The sequence below is a fragment of the Hyposmocoma kahamanoa genome, unplaced genomic scaffold (genome assembly GCF_003589595.1).
Source record: "Hyposmocoma kahamanoa isolate Upper Pololo Valley unplaced genomic scaffold, ASM358959v1 88, whole genome shotgun sequence".
Classification (NCBI taxonomy): Eukaryota; Metazoa; Arthropoda; class Insecta; order Lepidoptera; family Cosmopterigidae; genus Hyposmocoma; species Hyposmocoma kahamanoa.
The window spans coordinates 10,864,575-10,886,951 of NW_020654466.1; the positions used below are offsets into that span (position 1 = coordinate 10,864,575).

Consider the following 22,377-nt stretch of genomic DNA (forward strand, 5'->3'; position numbering starts at 1 on the left):
TAAGATTTTTCCGCTCTTTTTTGAACTTGTACATCACAACATATACCTTTTGTCTCGTTTATACTTTACATGTAACAGCCGTTATTATACACACTTTACATCTAAATCATTTTTAAATAAGGCCATAAAAGTGCAATTATACATTTTACAGAAATATATGAAATTTAATTCACATTCGGAACTCTTCCGTGCTGATGAATTCATAAACCTTTCCAAGTTCTAACCGTATAAAAATTTCAAGATATCAATTTACAACACACGACACATAAGACAAGGTTACAACATTCTTATTTTTTTGTAGAGCCATAAAATCACAATTTACTCGTTCAATACTCCAGAGGGATCGAGCCACACAACAAAGTCTGACTTAAAGTAAGACGAAATAGTTTTATCACCAGATGATGTCTACGAGAAGTAATTGAAATAAATTGTCAAGGTACTGATGATATAGAAATTACATAGTTTGCGATATGTCCCTAAATCTCATCTCTAGTTTCGCAACTATAATGGCTTTCCTTTGGGACACATTGCAAATAAATTGTACAGGTGTTTCACTGACAGACATTGATTGATGAGTATAGTTGACGAGTTAAATGAAAGTGTGATAATGCCTTACAAAATACGTACTTGAGTCCTCGTTTCACAAACTCCTACCGAGTCAATTTGTTTATATGTTCGTCTGTGAGACACCTTAAATAGATCATTATATTTATTTATATCGATTTATTATGAACGGCATACAAAAAATCAAAGAAGACGAGATAGTATATCACAAGGAAAAAATTGTTTTTTCTAGGCGAATTCCTTTACCGACATACACACTTCCTTGAAATTGTACAATTACAACGGCGATTTTTCTAATAAGATAATAAAATGTACAGCCGCTTCTTTGGTGAATAACTAATTGTTTATAAAGGCAAACAGATAGTAAATAATATTCCAATAGAGATGAACAAACACTAAAGCTATAGTCACAAAATGAGGTAGGAAGTTAAAAAAAAAGATTAAACTTTATGGATGTTGCTCTGCTTAATTATTATGTAATTCACGCAATCCGCACGTCGAACCCCAGCTGTTTTACCAATGATCTACTTAGATTTTTTTTTTAAATATCAAACAATGGACCGGGCAAAACAAATCTACTCGTGAGGGTCATGGATAGCGAAACCCTTCGTTTCAGAGGAAGGTCATGTACAGACGCGGTTACAAAGTAAGCGTTAAATCAAAAGCGTCAATCACAAGGTACTAATTTAAACATATCACTTATAATAACATCTCTTACGACTATGAGACTTTCCATGCACCATTTCTACGCTAACATTAAATCTGATAAACAATCACTGTTCGAATCATTTCCAAAAGTATTAAGTTTCATAAAGCTCTTCATAACCCGACCATGCAACATTCGGACAATTTAAAATGAGAAAAATCTGTCGTTTCTCTGTACATCCTTTTTATATACAAGTCGTTTAATATTATGTTTTTAAAATTATTCTGAGATACATCTAAATCGTAAACATCCATTTATGTTAATGGCTCCATCAAACTAGTCTACAACATTGTCACACATAAAATCGATAACAATTTTTTTTTACATATTTTTTTGCAATTTCTCCTCAGTAATGTAACAAAGCTATTTTAATATAAAAAACACACAATAGTCAAAAAGACTGTACAATGTTATACTGAGTGCTTCTCACCCAATTGTTTTATAACCCGATGTTGTTTTAATTAATCTTATTTTAAATTATTTGTGCCACCAATTGCGCTACAGACAAGCCCTTGGATATCATAGAAATGACACTGGTGACATACAAAGTTAAACACGGGTTTTTATAACGAAATTATAAAATTACTAGGTAACTATACATCTATAATCGTATCAAGCACTGTGCTTAGTTAAAGTATCTATTTCTAAGCCTCCAAGTAAATAAGAAAACTTAATTGTAACGACAGACAAGGTCAAATCTTAAATCATATAAATGAGTGGACACATCAACCAGCCTTCTGAGTCATAGCTCTGAAATTATTATTACAACTAAATTTACGTTTACACCTAATTTTACAACAGACGAAAACATTAAATAATTAGTTTGATTAGCTAACATAATAAACCTAAAACCAGCCTAAATTCCATTATCTACCAAAGTTTTGAAAAATTATTTCTGTAGTCATAATAACAAAGTACTAAAAGATAATGTCGGAACTAGTAATAGTACACAATGCAATAAATCGATAAGTAGACAACGGGCCACCAACACGAGGCATTTGCAAAGTAAGCACTGTGACGCGTAAAACGAAAATGAACCTAACCAATTAACGGCTGGTTAAAACCCTAACGCATCCATAATAATATTACTGAAAAATTTAACTAGAAAATGTTCTTTGTGCAATGTACAAAGCAATATAAGTACAATTAAGTGACTGCTTTATAGAGAAATTAGACGAAACTGTGAAATCCTTTGATAATTATTATTTAATTATAATGAAATTGAAAATATACAAGTCGAAATATTTACATGTCATAATAATATAAAAACAATATCAACAATTCTCCAAAATACACGCCCCGAATAGCTTCTTAATTAGGTATTTAGTAGACGTATTGTCGGGTCGAACGATGCCATTGTATAATAGTCAGCTCAATAATTTATGACGATCTTATACGTTAAAGAGATTGAATACTCGCGACGTAAGTTACATGGATCACAATGACAGTGTGTCGCGAATCAGTTTCCGGACAGTGTTCCCGACTGAAGTAGGCGGCGCGCCGGACAGGTTGTAGTGCACCTTAAATAGGTACGGCTGTATGTCCGAGTACGAAGTATCGAATATCAGGTCCGCGTCGGAGCGACTCGGCATTTTAGGAACGTATTCGTGGCGATTTATAATCTCCGTGATGAAAACTATTTTGTCCTGCAGCATTTCGACAACACTCTCATGTTTGCTGTGCATGTCGTGCTCGTTTCTGGACTCGGCGACCTCACAGTACACCGTCCACACTTCCCAGGGCACGCACTCGGGTTGAAAGGGCCAACGCGCACGGCGCTTCTGGAAGAATTCCAGGCTTATCGAGCCTTTGGGCGGTGAGGAAGTGGACTCGGCACCGCGAAGCAGCTCGGAGAAGTACGATATTTCCCGTTTAATATTTCGCCCGAGCGCTTCGGACTCGCAGCAAACGTATGTGAAATCGATGAAATCGCAGTCGACATCTACATAGCTCACGGTACGGATCGAGTAGCTCTCTTCGCTGTTGTATGTGAATTTACCGCTGGACCGATGGAAAAGGACCGTGTGGAATATGCATGCCACCACCTCGTCCACTTGTCGTCCTTCCATGGACAGCTGAAAGGTGATGCTGCGCGCGTTCATGGTGCCGGCGCGGCGCCGTCAGTGGCCCGACGCGAGACCGTCCGCCGCCACTGACATAATCGAACACACAGAGTTTGCTTATACACTGACGCCGGTTTTCAGAGGAGAATCGCGGGCGACGACGGTTTTGAACTGAGCCATTGCACTAAAATACGTAGCGGGTCAAGTTCCGTACTGAAATAAAAAATATCCGCTTTAATTAGAGCAAGCTAGTAACCGGCAATAATGATTAACTAATCATCTACTCAAACCAATCGATAGATAGCAGTTCGTGAGGAAAATAAAATTTACTTTAAAAATGTATCCGAGTTATATAAATTTTATTTTGGAACAACGTACGCTTTATCGTAACGCGCTTACTATTTACGTGCCGCCAATTGTACATCACATAGCCTCTTTGTCACCTATAAAAAAACTACACACCAGCACATTTAGCAGATCACTAGTAAATCCCAAAATGGAGCAGTAATTTATCTTACTTTAGGTCCAATTTGAAAATAAAAAAATAGTCGACTGTAGTTTTTTTTTCATTAATTTGATTTAATTTCCTAGTATTACAGGTTCGTCGAGTGATTCGAGGCTGATTTCTCGCTGGCTCGACACTGTTTCTTGTAAATTTCATAAACATTACTTCAACAACTTTTATATTTATTCAAATTGGTTTATCAAGGTGAAACAGTTGCAATTTTTAAATTTTCAGCTGTTTTGTTGGTTTAACACAAAATGTAAAAAATGCATTTTATTTAATTTCGATATATTTTTTTAATAAAGTAACGAGTAAGCCTGTACTAAGTCGATCTTTTGATTTAATTGCTAGTTTAGTCTAATTCTTAATTCTTAATTTATTTTACAATTTTATAATCTCACTTTGTTTTTATTCCGCTAAAAGTGCCAGTATGTGTATGTAAGTATGGTCCACAAAACATATCCTCTAGTCAACAAAAATGATGGCGCAGTTAGAGCTTCGTAGCTACACAATAGCGATCAAGCAATAAAAATTCATTACTTTAATAATGTCTACTTAGCTTATGATTCATGAATATTAGTATGAGGTTGTTTCTTTTAAATTTCTTATTATTCTTATTACTTTGAAAAAAATGTCAAGTATACATACACGGTAACGTTACTATAAATACATATACAGGAAAATTATACATACATTCAAGAAAGATTTACTTTAGGAAAGTATATTATTTAAGATTGTTTTATGAACCCGTTGACTTCGTAAAGCGTGAAACACATTTGAGAGCGGGTGAGGCTTGGATGCGAGACGGGTGGAGACCGCGGCGGGTCTAATTCCGTGTATTTTATTGGACGACAAATCACCGAGCGCGGGCGCGAGGCGAGTGCAGGCGCGGGACAAGTGCAGGCGCTAGATGGGCGCACGGGCCCGCATTTGATCCATGTAAATAAATGGAATTAGACCCGCGGCGGTCCCGACCCAACTCGCGACCGACCCGCACCTTCTCTCTGTGAGTTCCACGCTTAAATACGTGAACACTTACCCATGTACTTAAGAGTGCCGCAAAGAGTAGTGGTCCGCGACCCAATGGACAGCCACTTGGAGAGTCCGAAGTCCACCAGCTTCACGTGATAATCTTCGTCCAGCAATATATTCTCTGGTTTGAGGTCACGGTAGATCACGCCGGCGTTGTGTAGAAAATCTGGAATTATCACAATGGTATAATAGAAGCATTGTGTGGTTATTAGGAGGCCTTGGCCTAGTAACAAATTTAAGCGTGTTTGTTTTATCGCTTTAAAACGAGCTACAAATAGATTTACGAAATGTTGAATAATGTCTCGGATCTAACAAAGTTTTGTGTAAATTTATCAGTGGATGTTTCAAGAAGGTAAGCAATGTAGAACATACATAGAAAATGTTGTAATGCAAGGCATTGACAGTATCATAGCCGCTAGGAATCGTGTTATGTTGACCCTCCGTCACTGATACTTGTACTGTTAAATAAACGGTATAAGTGCCTTATATTGGTTCTAGCTTATGTGATGGTTCTAAGACAATGCATAGAATATGAAAATCTAGCTCAGTTTTTACTACAATCAAGACTATTACGTGAAATATATTTGACAATCTCTGTGGTCCAGTTTGCACTGTGGGCGCCGGATGCGGAGGTCCCGGGTTCTATTCCCGGTAGGACCAATTTGGGAAAGGAACTTTTCTAAATTGGTTCTGGTCTAGGTGTTTCGGATAGTGCCCCAGAGTGAATTCCGTTGCTCTGACACTTATAGTACAGGGAATTCCTTAGTTTGAGACCGTACCGTCGACAATTCCTTTTATTTATTCTACATTTTAAGATTTCAGGGAGTTTCGCCACATGTACTCATTTTTGTCAAATGAGGTGATAGTCGTAGATAAAGAAACGACACCAACCAAAGACAGCAAATATAACATGATGCGCAGATACATAAGGTACTATTATGGAGAGATATCTGAAGTTCCACTATTTTCATTTCGTATATTTCTAGTCAGCTATTTCTTAGGTTAATACAATGTAAAATGAATACACAACTACAGCTTACCTATAGCAACAGCAATTTCAGCAATAAAAATCTTCACAAGCTCTTCTGGTAACTTTTCGTATTTTTCGAGGAGAGCCAAAAGTTCTCCACCGGGAATGTATTCTGAAACTAAAAAAAGAAAAAAATCATAATACGTGGAATTAACAATAAAGTACAAATACTCCTTATTAGACGTCAAAAACAAAACGATGTTTGTAATACATTCTTATTTAGAAGAAAAAGCTGACCTTAGTCGTAAGAGCTTAACTATGTTTAATGTTCGTACAAAGATATTCAATATTGTCGTTCTAGTACGTACATACAATACTAGACTTATTAAAATAACAAAATCTTAAAGATTAAGTTTGGCTGTCCTCTAAAGTGGAAACTCACTCAAAACTAATTATTAAATACTAACGTAGGCTTAAAGTAAATAACACAATTGTGAACCTATTATGATTTCTGAATAAAATACACTCATAACAATGGCAGATAAAGACAATGATTTTAAAATAATGTGTTTAAATTTAACAATTAGGCAAATAGATCATTAGCAGTGATGAGAATGACAATGACCTATCAACTGACCGTCGTCGTCTTATTTAAGATTAGATGGCAAATTGTGGCTATTATTACTAAAGTGGTTCCTTTGGTCATCGTGTAGTTACATGCATGCGTCAACTATGGATGTTAGACGTTTGTGAAATTTTACAGTTTAAATCAGGATTTTTCTAGTCATGGACCCCATTCAAAATTCCAAAGATCCCACGGGCCCTTTGTTGAAGGATGAAGAAGAAGAAAGGTTCGCAAGGTGCGTTGACGCGCGTCTCGTTCACTTCAAGTGGTCAAAGTGCGCGTAAATTCAAAAAGGTCACGCCAGCAGTGTATACCAATTTTTATGTAGGAGGGCTCGCCATGGACCCTCTACGACCATTACATAGAGGTCCGCCCTCAGGGGTCTATGGACCACAGGTTAAGAAACGCTGATTTAAATGCACAATATTTACTTATCATTTACGTTATAGAAAGTGAAACTATTTGCCGGACTTATACTGAGTATATTTGTTTTTTGAAACAAACCAACGTTTCGGGCCCTTTACAGGTTCCATAGTCACCGTTGACTGAGGTGGTAAAGTCATCAACTAGTTAGGTCTAATATAAACTTGATCACTTTACCACCTCAGTCAACCGTGACCATGGGACCTGTAAAGGGCCCCGAAACGTTGGGCTGTTTGAAAAAACAAATACACGCGATTTAAATCCGGAAAAATACTTTCATTTCCTATGAGTAACTATCACGAATACTTAGGAACTCGAAACGTTTACGTTAATTAAATAATAACAAATGTTATCTATCTGATTAATCAGTAAACTAGAAACCAGTAAAAAGTGAAAATACTATATCATACGACAAATAGGTCTTTTGTTTCCCTGTAAGCCTTTATGAAGTTTATTCATATAATAAAGTACTTTTTCTTTATTACGATTCAAAGTGACGGGACAAACAAGTCGTGTGCCTGGTGGTAAGCGATACGTCTGTCCATAGTAGTTGCAGTGCCAATCAGAACTTTAAATCGCAAACATATGATGGGCCACTGCACCCGTCACCCAGAGTCATACCTAAATTGACAAGTCCCATGTGCCTATAATTTGCAAGTATTTTCCAAGGGGTCGAGTCCTGGTGACCTGAAATACGTCTAGTTTAGGTACCAGTCTCCCACACTATAATTCTATTTTTTTATGTATAGTGCTTATTATTATGCTCAATGTACCGATATTGTGGTGAGAAAATAAAGGAACTTATTATATTATTATTATCATTTCACCAGCAGCACCCTTACTCTTCAAAAACGGACGCAGTAAATAATAAAAACACAGTAAACAATACATCCCTGGACTAACTCTTTCGCAAGGAGCTCTGCTGCTACTACTGTAGTAGTTATGACGAGAACTGCGTCATCTCTTGACTTGAAATTTCAAATTTAGGAATATCAATTTTCAATGTGTTTAGTACATCAAGCCAATTATATATTACGATTCCCCACAATTTGGAAAATGTATTTTTCTGGAAATTGACTAGTTTTAGACATTTGGTGTGGATAGTTAGATCTTGGATATCTTTATAGTTAACAACTAGTTCCATGGTAACAAAATTATATATTCTATAGACTTCGAGTTTGTACCCATTTAAAATGGCAGCAATTATTACTCGGAAGTAATTTTGTAGTTTCCGAGCTGAATTGTAATCCAAGTCTTCGCACGTTACTTTGGTCTTGACACGGTGAATACAGGCTTGTCGTCTTTAATGGAGTGGCCACACTTATCAACGCGGAATCCATGAAAGTAAGAGCGAAAGACGTTGTGCATTTCGCATCGGTTTGTACGACGCGACTTGATAAAAGGTCGGCAATGAATCTGGCGGTCTACTCCCGTCCTCCATCCGAAACAATTACTGTGAAATAAGTAATACTCGACCAAAAGCTTCATTCGCAACATTCGTCTTTTAATTTGGTCGAGTATTACTTGTTTGACAGTAATTGTTTCAGACGGATGTCGGACGAAGAATGGGAGTAGGCAATCTGCTTCGTGCAAATTTCCTGTCACGTCCGTACGCCCGTGTGATTTTATGGGACAATTTTTGTCTTGTTTTGACAATTTTTAGCTATGTAATGTTCCATTCCTTTAGAATTGTACAATTTAAAAATATATTATTCTCAAAAACCTTTGGCGGCGGCGCCCGAACGGTCGCGTCGTTGGCCCGCGAACGGCCTCGTCGGCGGCGCGCGAACGGTCGCGACGTCGGCGCGCGAACGGCCGTATCAACAGTGAATCGGCCTCTTGTGACAAGTGCGGTTAAAAACGATCGCATCAAGCCGATTCCTTTTTTTTTAACATTCACACTCATAGCTCCGCACTAGGGAAACTCTGTATCGCGGGTGTCATGGGACAAACATAGACAACCACAAATTACACTCAAACACACGAGAGAAATAAATATAGGTCATACAAATAATTCTCCCGGCTCGGGAATCGAACCCGGGACCTCTTCGTGGCAGACCAGCATGGTAACCGGTTGGCCACAGAGGCAGTGAAAATTCTAGTGGTGACTTTCCTAGGCAGATAAATTACATTCATATCAGCCATTTACCAAACCCCTGTGTGTTTATGAAATGAACGATAGAATACTTCGAAAAGAAATACACTATAAGATAAATAGATGTAAACGCTATTAAAAACGTTTCTTATAGCTCGCAAAACGATCACGCATTTCTAGTTAGACATGATATTTGAATAATCACGGTTAGACGTCATATTGACCCGAAACTCAGTCAATTGTCTTTATGTGTCACACGTGTAATCAAAATTGAGATAATGAATTATTAATTCATGCTGATAATGATAACCTGTCTATATAAATATAGGCCATGTACAAAAAAAACTGAAAACTGAACGCTAACTAATTATCACTTCCGGTACTAACGTCGCAATCATCTATTTATGTAAATTTTAATGCTAATGCTAATTGGAAGTACTGATCAATTCCAAAGTCAAGGTCTTTGCGACTTCCAACAAGAAAAACACAAAGTAAACCACACCGCATTAAAAAAACTACATATTATTCTGTATTGAATACTTTCCTATGGTTATGAAAACCTTTTTTCATGCCATTCGAGTTTGAACAACTTTGCATGCGTATATCACGGTATAGCTTGCCAAAGCATTGGACTTTCCACGGTAAAACAAACATTATAATAACTTTTTTGCCAATCGTATTATTTCTTAACAAAGAAGTTACAAACAGGCAAGCGGTTGGAAACTTTAGCTATGGCGCAAAGCTCGCATGTACCACAATAATAAACAAAGATGTGTCACTGTCATTATTACGTTGGTTAATGGAAACATTTACGACAACAAGTGTCCGACAGTTGGTAATATAATAATTGCGACAAATGTAAACAATAAAAGTATAACATAATTTTAATACAGTCTGGTTTAAACGCGCGCGTGAAAATTTTATCTTGATTGTAAATAAACAAAGTACCAAAGTGTGCGAAGGACTGGAGACCGACCCTGACTCCATCTACCTATATTTAGAACGTCGTATCAGTCAGGCTCCATTCATGTGGCTATCACAGAGTTACCGAGTGCCCGGTCATGCTTTGGCTCCAAAGTGTAGTAGGCAAGCGAATCGCGAAATTGTTCACACGTAATATTGTACGAAATTAATCTACAGCGGAAGATTCTGTTGATTGAAGTTACGTTTAAACAAACGAAGTTTGTGGTTTATGTACCTTTATACATATCCAATGTTGGTTTACAATATACAAAATTAAAATAGAGCTGCATACCAACATCAGACATAACAGAAGTTATGCTAAGTGCTTAATAATAATGTGCCAAACAATTTAGAAAAAATCCACATCTGTGTAAATTAATTAAATGTCATTGATTTCAGCAACACTAACGTATTCAAAAAAACAATATTTCATTCTTAACACTCCTTGGGAAATCTCTACCGACCTGCCGTTTAACCTACTTCTTGTAGATAATATAACGTAATAAACGTAATCAAGAAACTCTATTAGAGGTTGCCCCCAGCAACTTGTCTAATAAATTAAGTGACTTATCTCTCGTTTTCTATAGATTTAATAATACAATCAATATTAATACAAATGTGTACTATGTAGTTGATAAATATACTTTTTTTGAGTGGTGGTATGATACTTCATCCGTGTAGAACCCGGGTAGATGGTATCCACCCATTTCTAACGCAAAGCAGCACTACTGTATTTCAGATTAATAGGAAGGGAAAGTCAGCGTAATCCTATGCACATCAGACTAATTTATGTCCTAGAAACAGGCAAAACCTTAGTTAGTCACTTGTCATAAATAACGCATTTGCAATTTGGTAACTTTCGAGATATTGACTCAAATACGCTGATTTTACTAAACAATAGAACTGAAACTAAATAAGATATAAGAAAACACTTATAGGGGGTTCTAGATCTCGTTTTGCTGATTACAGATAATGTTAGTAACTCAATTTCGGTTAAAATGGCGATTGCGTTGTTTATGATAAGGATGGCAGTATAGGTGACACCTTACATCAGGTGGACCATCTGAATGGTTGCCGGTTAAATATACTATAATTTGAACACAAAAAAATTCTTCCATAGTATGGGAAAGATCTTCTCTTTCTTTCAGCAAGTGTAAGAAAAAATTAATCTAAATCTTACCAATGTAAAGTCGTTTTTTAGTCTGCCAACGTGCTATGGCGCCAGCTATAAAGGAATGATGACCACAAGCAGATTGAATGCGTGCTTCGTCCTTAACTTGCCTTACAGCGCTTTCTGCTATAATCTGAAATAGTATCGATATATTTTATCGCTCAAAACAAGACGTTGAAAGTAGTACCTAAACACAAAAATGATAATGTTGTTGAAAAAAGTTTCGAGAATGACAAATTATTGCACCACTATTAATAAGTTCTCGTCATTATAAAAAAGGAAATATCTATACCTGCCATGCGAGTACCGAACTTTTTACATGGTAAGAAACGTTACAATTCGAAATCCATTATGTAGATATATTCGCCAAAAAAGGGGAACAAAAAATTATTGTACAAAAAACAAGTTGTAAATGCCACATGCCTGGCTAGCATCACAGCTGGTTCTAAACTAGCGACATCTTCAGCTATTTTGCTCAAGGACATTTGCAAGTCGAAATATTTAGGTAGAGGATATAATAGTAAAGATGAGTCACATGAGAAGTGTGGCCCTAAGAGTCAAAAATTTGGCTGTTTAGTATTCTAAGCAATAAGAATTTTGTATTTCTTAAAATAAATATGTATAAAGAAAATTTTAAATACATGTAACAATTAACAAACATTTCTTGGCTTTAAAATTGCCATACAACTGTTTAAAATTCCATCTTATTATGAAATCTGTTGAATAAGGCAAGATTGGTGCACGCAATGTTATCAATGCATACTAAACCCACTTGGATCAACTGTATTAAATTAGGTCACAACGATAAGGTAGGGTTTGATAAGAATGAAGTGTTTGTTGAGTTTTCCCTTGTTGAGAACTCATTACGCCCTTATACAGACATAAGTAAAAAGTAATAAGTAAACTGCGCTAAAAGTGATTAAAATATAAGTTAAGAATGTTACATTCAAGGAAAACTTATTTCTGTGAAAATGAATGTAAAATACAGAAAATTAAAATTTCCTAATTAACAAAAGCAACCAAACAAAAAAGTAAATAACTTTTTGTGATTCACTCAACTTACATTGTGCATCGACTTTTATAATTTTTAATGTGTAAATCGAATATTATTTCACTTCGTTTTTGAAAATAATTTAATTTTTGTAACAATGGCATTATGTGTGGAGTGTTTAAATGGAATAAGTGTTACTGTACACGGTACGAATTTAAGCACTACGGTAAAGTGCAGTAACGGCGACCTATTCTGTCCGTACATGGGTTCCACAGCAAGCCTCATGGCAACTGGCATTGTTGCCAAAGCAGGAAGGATAAATAAGTCACCATGTAGGTCGTAAATAGAGAGTGAACATTGATGAGCTACTACACATTGAAGTTAATTCCATCAAAAAAGATATACGGCCAAAAAAGATATACGGCCAAAAGAGATATTACTTCTGCTGTATCCAGTTGTAATTACAATTTATACGCCGAGGTTACGCAACTATATATGCATCACTTACTGCAGCCGTATAATATGCTGACTAACGACCAGAACTCTAAAGCGAAATTGTCGACAAAACCCAGTCCATACTGGCCATAAACCAAAATAAGGGTGTTACTAACATATCATGAACCCAAATAAGGGTGATACTAGGCATCATGTCAATATCATATTATCTATTAATCTCACAATAAAGATAAGCAACATCTTAATTATGTTCTAAGCTGTATTAGTTAAGTGTGATTTCAGCTTATAGCTTGACGAGAATTTGCATTCCAACGAATATGTTATTGCTAAAATCAGTACCTGGTTTCACTATTCATTAAATCAATTATTGGTTCATCTGAGAACATAGTTTACTATGTTCTCAGATGTGATTGGGGTGTGTTAGTTGTTCTACCTCCACGCGTGCGAAGTTCTTGAGCAGTCTGTGATGACATGTTGTCACAGAATGCCCAAGGATGTAGCCGGTACACACTGGGGCCAACATTGACAACTCTCGGCTTCAGTCTGAGTCTTATCAGTGAGGGCGCGAAGCGATCAACACGGCCCGGCCATGCATTTATGAGGGTGGATCATGGCAAGTGGTGGGCGGTCTTAACCTACACCCTCCTGCGTTCATGCCTACGCAGTTGAGCGCCGTACGCAGGGATGAAGGAATCCTGGAGGGTTGAGCCCGAGCGGGGTGGAGACCCCGGCAAGCAATACGCCCTCTTTAGCCCTGATTTCCTGCTAAACGGTAGCCCTGTGACTAGCCAACACAGGGAAACGGCAATGTGTCCCGTCAGAGGGCCACAGGCGAGGTGTTGGGGGGACGGACTCGGCCATGCTGACGGGGTGAGTATGTGCGGAACACCTGGCTGACTTTGATCGGGTCAGCCAGCCGCACATTTCGAGCCCCCGATGTCACGCAGTGAGCTCCCAACCTCTGCACCTATACTCTCCTGATAATCCTGGTGTCCCGAATGGGACATCCCCAAAGGTGCGGGCTCCGTGGTGGGTGGGAAATCAGGAGAATGAACTCAAGAACAATGAATTATGGATTCTACCGATCAATCAAATCTAATCAATTACTCAAAACCGGTGGTACTGGAAGGGAAACCCAAAAGTGCCCCAGCAAGCACAAAATCATACACAGAACAGTGCCCTACGGTGAGTGGTAGGCCAAAGGGGAAACCCCAAGGCCAACCGCGTACCGATGCCGGTGCTGTTCCAACACCAGCGGTAGTGGCCCGAGCCTCGTGCTTTGTGGTCCCCGCTCAGACACCTGGCTCTGCATCGCAGAACCCAACGCACACAGCCCTTGAGGCAGGGTGGAGTCTGGTGAGTCGCAAGCCCAAAACCACGGCACCCATCCGCAAGGAAGGGGAAAGTGGCCAGGGCAAGCGACCACCTCCAGCTCCCAGTGGGAGCAGGGGACGCCCTGCCCGAAAGAACAAACGGGGTTGGCTCCGAGAGCGCGAGCGACTTCAAAACGCGAGCAACACCCAGCAGAAGGGGGGAGAGGCGAGGCCCCTAGTGGCTGGCGGAGATGGTTCTGGGATCGCACCAAAGCGGCTCCCTAGACCGGACTCCCAACCCCCTGGAAGGGCCCCCCTCCCTTCTAAGAGCAAACCGGCGGACAAGGCGCAGAGGTCCTCGGCCAATGCCAAACGGGCACGCCTCGATGAGACGATCTCTCCAAGAGGCGAGCACAAGCGGCAGAAATTTGAGAGGCCCGCCCAGAATAAATCATACGCCGAGGCAACTAACCCCGAACTTGGCGGTTATTACCTCGGCCAAAACAGGTTTCATACGGAGCCCCGATGCTGACACCATACAGGAGGCCCTATGTGAGCTCCTCGCTCAAGGATGACGTCGGCCCACAGTTTCGGGGAAACCCCGTCTACGGCGATGGGGCCTTGAAACTGTGGTGCCACGACAAGGCCACTTTCCAGTGGCTGGAGGACGCCGTCAGCACCATCAGGCTGCCGTCCGGGGAGCCCCTCTCATTGAAAAATGGGGTGGAGGCTTCCCGGAGGGTGGTCTGTGGACTTCTACTCCCCGGCAAATGGGAAAAGTGGCAAAACAAGTGGGCGGAGGCTCACCGTTGGCTTGTCCACAAGCTGAATCAGCAACGTGGGCATACCTTCGTGGTAGTGAGCCTCCCTGAAGATCTGGTCCCCACTATCCTGGAGCATGGCCGGCGCTTCACATATCAGCTGGGCACGATCTACCTGAGATTCAGGTCGAAAAGGGGCCTCTACACTGACGCGCCTCCAGAAAACACATCTACACAGGACACAGGACGAATGGATGTTTCCCCGGAGCCCTCTACCTCCTCTGGTATCACCAGGGAAGGAAAAGGGCCCTCCCCGACCCCCGACCCTGTGGACACCGACGAATGCCCGGCGGTGTCCATTAGCGACGACGAGTGTGCGTTGGGGATGGGAGACATCCGATTGAGCGAGGACGAGGACGTGGAGCTGCTGTCTGGTGATGGCGGTATCCCCCTCGCTCAATAAACTGCAAGTCGTCCAGAGCAACCTCCACCACAGCCAGGCCGCAACGGTTCAGCTCCGGAAATGGTTGGAGGTAAACAACACAGCCGTGGCGCTGATCCAGGAACCGTGGATCAGTGCCCGCGGCCAAATAAATGGACTCTCACATCTGAGAGGTAAGCTATTATCCACCAATAACTCAGATAAACCACGAACTTGCATCTACTACTCTAATAATTTACAAGTACAGCCACTAACAGAATTCTGTTCCAGAGACCTTTTAGCTGACACGGCCACAGGCCTACCTGAAGTGGTGCTCGCCTCTGTCTATATGGCGGAGACTGACGTACAACCACCGCAGGAAATGGAACGGCTAATCAAGTACTGCGAGCAGAACGGCCAGCATACCGTCGTGGCTACTGACTCCAATGCCCACCATCCGTAGTGGGGCATTGAACTCGCAAATGACAGAGGTAAGAACCTGACAGAATACTTATTCACAACTAACCTTCAAATCCTTAATAGAGGTACTGTACCAACCTTCGTAAATAAAAGATGCAGGACGATTATAGACCTAACTCTAGCATCAGAAAGAGCAGTAAATCTTATCCAAGACTGGCACGTGTCCGAAGAAGCATCCTTCTCGGACCACAGATGGATAAGATTTAGCTTAGAAACAGCCATCAAAGAACAACAACCGAAACGGAGTCCCCGAAAAACCGATCGTAAACTATACACTGACAAACTACACCAGAGCCTGGGGGAAACGGGCACACTGCTGGACACAGCACACATAGAAACACAGGTTAAAAAACTAACATCAAACATAGTGAACAGCTATAACTCCGCATGCCCACTGAGTGACTCAGCCCCGCGACAAGGCCAACACTGGTGGGGGCCTGAGCTTGAGAGGCTTCGAAGAAGGGTAAGGAGACGTTTCAATAGAGCAATGAACACATGCGCGGATGAGGACTGGGAAAACTACAAGACGGCCAAATCCAAACTAAAAAAGCGCATACGGTTCAGGAGCACCGCGTCATGGCGAGGCTACTGCGGGAACATTACGTCTTGTGCACAAGCGAACAGAATAAGGAAAATCCTAGGCAACTCAAATTCAACTGAGTTAGGTTCAATACGCAAAATAGACAACACATACACAACTTCCCCTGCGGAAACGGAGAGAACCCTACTGGAAACACATTTCCCAGGATGTAGGTTCGTCCAAGACGACAGGTACGAAGAAATGAACTATAATACATCGATCCATAACTGGCGATACGCTGAACAAGTAGTAACATACGAAAAGACAAAATGGGCAGTGAACACCTTTGAACCGTACAAAGCTCCGGGCCAAGATGGAGTATTCCCAGCAATCTTACAATGGGGCGGGGACACACTGGTCCAGCACCTGGTCGACATCTTTCGAGCCTGTCTAGCATTCAGCTATGTGCCCCACAGCTGGCGAGAGGTAAAAGTTATATTTATACCGAAACCAGGAAAAAACGACTACACTGACGCGAAGTCCTTCAGACCTATCAGCCTCACATCGTTCTTCCTGAAAACATTAGAAAGGCTATGTGACAGAGAACTGAGGGATGGTACGCTTAAGAACATACCATTACACGGAAACCAACATGCATACAACCAAGGCAAATCCACTGAGTCGGCCCTACATGCCGTTGTGGGCAAGATAGAAGTGGCCCTCAAAAACAAAGCAATTTGCCTAGGCACCTTTATAGATATTGAAGGAGCCTTCGATAAAACCAATTTCTCCAGCATACAATCAGCACTGAGAAGACACAAAGTGGATGAAGTGCTGATCAGCTGGATTAGCAACATGCTAAAACAAAGAACGATAAAAACAACAGCAAATGAGACCCCATGGGCCATAGTAGCGAAGGGGTGCCCTCAAGGGGGGGTACTGTCGCCGCTGCTGTGGAACATGATCGTAAATGACCTCATCATCAAACTAAACAAAGAACATTTCTATACAGTAGGATATGCTGATGACATAGCTATACTGGTAACAGGAAATTATGCCAATACACTCTGCGACATAACACAAGCTGCACTCCAGATTGTGGAAAGATGGTGCAGAGCATACGAACTATCGGTAAACCCGACAAATACAGAACTAGTAATGTTTATAAACAAAATACTACTGGGTAACTACCTACTACCCAAACTCTTCAGTACAGAACTAAAGTTATCAACCGAAGTCAAGTACCTGGGGGTAATACTAGACAACAAGTTGAACTGGAACAAGCATCTGAACAACAAAATTCAAAAAGCCACTATCACCTTCTGGCAGTGCCATAGAATGGTGGGTAAACAATGGGGACTTTCACCCAAGATAACACTATGGCTCTACACAGCGGTGATAAGACCCATGATCAGTTACGGCGCTATAATATGGTGGCCACGAACCAAGCTGACAACTGCAACCGACAAGCTGGACAAATTCCAAAGACTCGCCTGCGTGGCGACGACCGGCTGCATGAGGACAACACCAACTGCGGCCCTCGAAGCGATGCTGGACCTGCGACCCCTCCCACTGTTCATCAGACAGGAAGCGGCGTCAACAGCAGTGCGTCTAAATAGAGCCGGCCTTTGGAAGCACATGAGGACCCCACACACAGAAATCCTCTATAAGACTGTCAATGAGGAACCGCTACTGGAGGCGGCTGTGGATAGGATCCCAAAACAATACACCTTCGACAAAAAATACAAGATACAATTGTTTGAAGAACCCAATGAAGGACTGAACCCCAGAGAGGTCCGCATCTTCACTGACGGATCTAAAACGAATTCAGGAACAGGTACTGGGGTATTCTCAGAAGACCTCAATATCAGGATATCAACACCACTTGGTGACCACAACACAGTATTCCAGGCTGAATGCATGGGCATCAAGCTGGCGGCAGAAGCAATCATAGCGAGAAGAGTTAAGAACCACTCCATTCGAATACTCTCCGATAGTATGTCAGTGCTACAAGCACTGAATAGCTATGACATAGACTCAGGGCTCATTTATGAATACCATCAAGTACTAATGGAGGTATGTATACAAAACCACGTAACCCTACAGTGGATTAAAGGACACAGCGGCTCACGTGGCAATGATGCGGCAGATGAACTAGCCAGAAAAGGGTCGGAGATGGACGCTGTAGGACCAGAACCCATAGTATCCCTCCCCTACCAATGGTTCAGAACAACTATGCACAAAGGTACAAAATTGTCACATAATAATGCATGGACGACCCTTACGGTCTGTAGACAGGCGAGGGAAGCACTCCCAACGCTCGATGCCAGTCTATCTCGCATATTTATTAAACTCAAAAGGCAAGAGCTTCGCACTCTAACTGCCGCCCTAACGGGTCATGGTCCATACAATAAACACCTTTTCAGTTTAGGTATCACAGACAGCCCTCTATGCAGAGCGTGCATGGAGGGGGAGGAAACGGCTGCGCACATCCTACTACAGTGCTCCGGCGTGGCCAACTACAGGGCAAAGTACCTTGGAGTGCCAAGGTCGCTCCCCGAAGTCTTCAGCAAACCGAGGAGGCTGCTGAGATTCCTGGAGGAGCTTGGGTGGCACGAGTAGGACCCTGCACCCACCACACGCAAAATAGGCGCCTTGACGTCGAGTTGCGGACACCAGCCCGTTGCACCAAGTACCAAGTTACCATAGTTTACTATACTTTCTTTTCTTTCGTATTATTATAATAATCTTGTATAAAACCTGCTCTCTGTAATTTAGAACATGGTAACGCTTTCATATTACGTACAATACAGTACCAATTCCGGTTGGTGAGTGCCTGGAGATCCATAACACAGGTCAAATCCTAGTATGGACTTGTGTCTCTTACAAAGATGTATTAATGACAAGTCCATAATATTAATTACTTATTTATAGGTAACTTTGTAAGAGAGAAATAAAGATTATTATTATTATAGTATATCCTGACTAACCAGATGTAATCTGACCATTTATCAGCACTCTCTGTGTCTCTGTTTTGCAACTCTTTAGCATTGTTCCCTGTTAAAAAAATCCAAGAAGTCTATTCAAAATGTTCAGAAAGTGTTCTGAACATTTTGAAGAGACTCCTTGGATTTTTTGTAAGGCAGTACCAAGATGAGATCACATTATATCTTATTTATATAAGAATCAGTATCTCAGTATGTGTAAGTTAAATTGCTTTAAATGTGTATTTTTTACAGTCAATTTTAAAAATACCTATTTACCTATGTAGTAGCTTGCGAGGTGGTTAGAGCAACTACATGATAGGGATCTCTAACTTAAGAAATCTATGTCTTTGGCTGTTCCTAGGATTACTTTAAATATGCTGTAACTATAACATGGAATACCTGAACTGTTACAGACTTTCAGATGAAAATGTTAATATAGGCTATTTCACAAGTAAACTTGGAATGCATGTTTCTTATAATTTGTATTTTATGTGTCATATGTTCTTGACTATTTTGGTTTTTGATTATTATTGTTTTTACTCAGGTGTATGATTGGTAATTTTTCATGTGTTCTTGATAATTTTGTATAATAAATATCAGTACGAGCAATGTATGACAGATTCATTTGACATATTTACATACTATTCATTTGTATTTTCTTTTTAACCGACTTCACAAAAAAGGAAGAGGTTCTCAATTCAACTGCCTGTTTGATTCTTTTTTTGTTGGAAAGAGGGTACCTCCATAGTGGTCCTATTTAAATGTGAAGAAAATGTTCCACCTCTAAGGCTGGCAAACTAGGGGATGAATGAATTTCAAGATCAGTTTTTTACTACTCTGTACTGAGATTATATTATATTGCACGTTGACTTATTCTGACACTGTTGACACCGAAAACTAAGAAATCTGAAGGCAGTTTAGCATTAGTGGAAATAGATGAAACTTGAGAAACTTTTTGAATATCTATGGAATATGTCACTACATTAATTGCATTACATTTTTTGTGCTGATGCTAAAAGCCTATATATTAATTCTGGGTAAAAATCAAAAGACTAATGTCAATACTAGAGTAACAATTCTATAAAATGTAACAAAGACATTATAAAATAAAGCAACACATTAATTTAAATACCTTAACCCAGAGAGATAAACCTAAGTTATGCATTTTAATTTCTTATTTTAAAGGAAATTTATCATTTCTTCTTTCAAATAAATCATTTCTTTAAATATGTTAAAAATAGAATGGTAACATCTAAAAAAGGTATCTCTAATAAATAATGCTAATTATAAACAATGTGTGCTAACAAAATTATATACCGTGTATTTTATTTCATTCTCCAGAAATATTACATCCAAATTATACACACTCAGCAACCATATAAATGGAATATGCCACTAATACCCAGTTACAACTAGCTAATACAATAGCAGTACAATTAGCCAATTGTGAAGCCAACAAACTCAACATTTAGTATAATGTTGGGTTCACTTGGGTCAGATTCTAGTTAAAATAAAACACAAAAATACTCACCTGGGATTTACTAAGAACTTTCAGTGCATACTCTTTGCCTTCACTGACTTTGTTCACTTTATAAACCTCTCCAAATGCACCTTTAGCTATAGTTTCTACAATTTCAAAATCTTTCTGAAGTAGGTCACTTGTGATGGGAAATTCGGGAAGAAATAAAGACTCCTGATGAGTGACTGGCCAAGCTGTTTTGCTGGCTTCAAGAGGGTTCCTTAAAGTTGTATCATTCCACCTAAAATGTTTAACTAGTTTATTGATTTTGATTACAAAATTGTTCTATTTCTACTTTACTATTTGTTATCCCAAGACAGTGCATAAGTTTGTTTGAAATGTTCAACTTTTGGGATAATAACTAAAAATAGAAAATTACCATGTGGACTCCAAAAGGTATAATAATTATGATTCACCTGTTTTTTCATAGATAATTAATAAAAATAAAAAATGAGAAAGGCAAGATGTCACACTTGTGTATCAGTAAAAAAAGAATAGTCTTTTTATTAAAAAAAAAAAACCACATGCTGTACAAACTTCACATGAAATTGCAAATCATGGAGAGTAGTATTAAGATATAAGTAGATACTTATGACGGAGGTTTAAAATGAAAACAATGTTTGTTATGTTTATGAAGGCAAGGGCTAAGCACTGACCTTCGTCGGGAAACCCGAGACCAAGGCCGCGATGCGCTGTACACCGACTGGTTGCTCGCGACACTCGCCAGCGACCGCCCGCTCAGGTTGCCCACGAAATGCGATATGCTGAACTACACACACAAATTAACTCGCATTACTTCCGTAACAAAGAGCAGTCAAACACTACAAAACTGGCACAACTGTCTCCACACAACACCAAACACACAAAGTAACTGAACAAAGGATTTTCAAGCTACAACTAGCAAAATATTACGTATGTTCAGCTGAGAATGACATTAGCAAGTTTGCGTTTCATCATTTACCTGACTTGTGAACGCTTGGCCGCCGCGGTCTGACTGCGTAGATTGCTTGTGGCTACGGTTCTGGATGCTTTTGTTATGCGAATTTCCCATTAAATTCACTCAATACCGTTTTGTCATGACCCAATTGTTAGTGTGCTAGAACTGTGTTTCTAATTTTCCAGATTTATTTGTGAGATAATTCGAACCACAAACCACCATAAACAACTACAAGCAACAGACAAGCTAGAGCTAGCAAGACACAAACAAAAACAAACGTCAAAGAAATGTTTTTTTTTCTTGCGTTTTCTTGGCTTTTTGCGGATAGTACGCGTAACAATATTTTATCAATAGGTATTGTACTCTTTGGGTAAACGTTAAATCTAAACAAGTTTTGTGCTTAGAATACCTACGCTTTCAGTTTTGTTCAACTATTTAGATTTAATATCCCTTTTTATTACATATCAACATTACAATTTATTTAAATACTTATATTGGTCATTTTAAGGCATCGAGTATATAACCAGAAATAGAGACGAAAAAAGGGCCATATATTCCTGGTATCACATTAGCGATACAGCTCTTATAGATAGATCTTATAGATATCTATCAACTCTCGTTTGCACTGAAATATAGACAGGCCAAATAATGACATGTGTGTACGTCTCTGCATATTCCAAAAAATATTCTGTATTTATTGTAATAAAGATAATATCTCTAACAATGCCGTGCTGTTCTGTTCGGTGGTGTGGGAAAAACAGCAAAATATCTAATTAAAAAACAAACGGAATCACATTTCATCGGTAATTAAATATTAAATATGTAATTTTGCAATTTTAGTCCATTATAGCAAAGCTCAAGTTAACTGGTCGATT

General features: G+C 39.6%; 2 protein-coding genes across 2 annotated transcripts in view; both read right to left on the reverse strand.

Annotated features, from left to right (window-relative positions):
- The window catches only part of LOC113235997 (serine/threonine-protein kinase S6KL), a 95,262-nt gene extending 73,595 nt beyond the window's left edge, over nucleotides 1–21,667 (reverse strand). Inside the window, exons 1-6 of the mRNA XM_026471921.1 lie at nucleotides 21,527–21,667; nucleotides 21,222–21,334; nucleotides 20,578–20,806; nucleotides 11,127–11,250; nucleotides 5,911–6,018; nucleotides 4,878–5,036 (exon numbers count right to left, since the gene is read on the reverse strand). Of these exons, the coding sequence (XP_026327706.1) occupies nucleotides 4,878–5,036; nucleotides 5,911–6,018; nucleotides 11,127–11,250; nucleotides 20,578–20,806; nucleotides 21,222–21,334; nucleotides 21,527–21,616 (823 nt within the window). The 5' untranslated portion in view covers nucleotides 21,617–21,667. The remainder of the gene's footprint in view (nucleotides 1–4,877; nucleotides 5,037–5,910; nucleotides 6,019–11,126; nucleotides 11,251–20,577; nucleotides 20,807–21,221; nucleotides 21,335–21,526) is intronic.
- Nucleotides 1,818–3,522, reverse strand: LOC113235998 (autophagy-related protein 101). Its single transcript, XM_026471922.1, has one exon. The coding sequence runs from the start codon at nucleotides 3,370–3,372 to the stop codon at nucleotides 2,707–2,709; it is 666 nt and encodes a 221-aa protein (XP_026327707.1). The 5' UTR covers nucleotides 3,373–3,522; the 3' UTR covers nucleotides 1,818–2,706.
- Nucleotides 21,668–22,377: the final 710 nt, after the last annotated feature.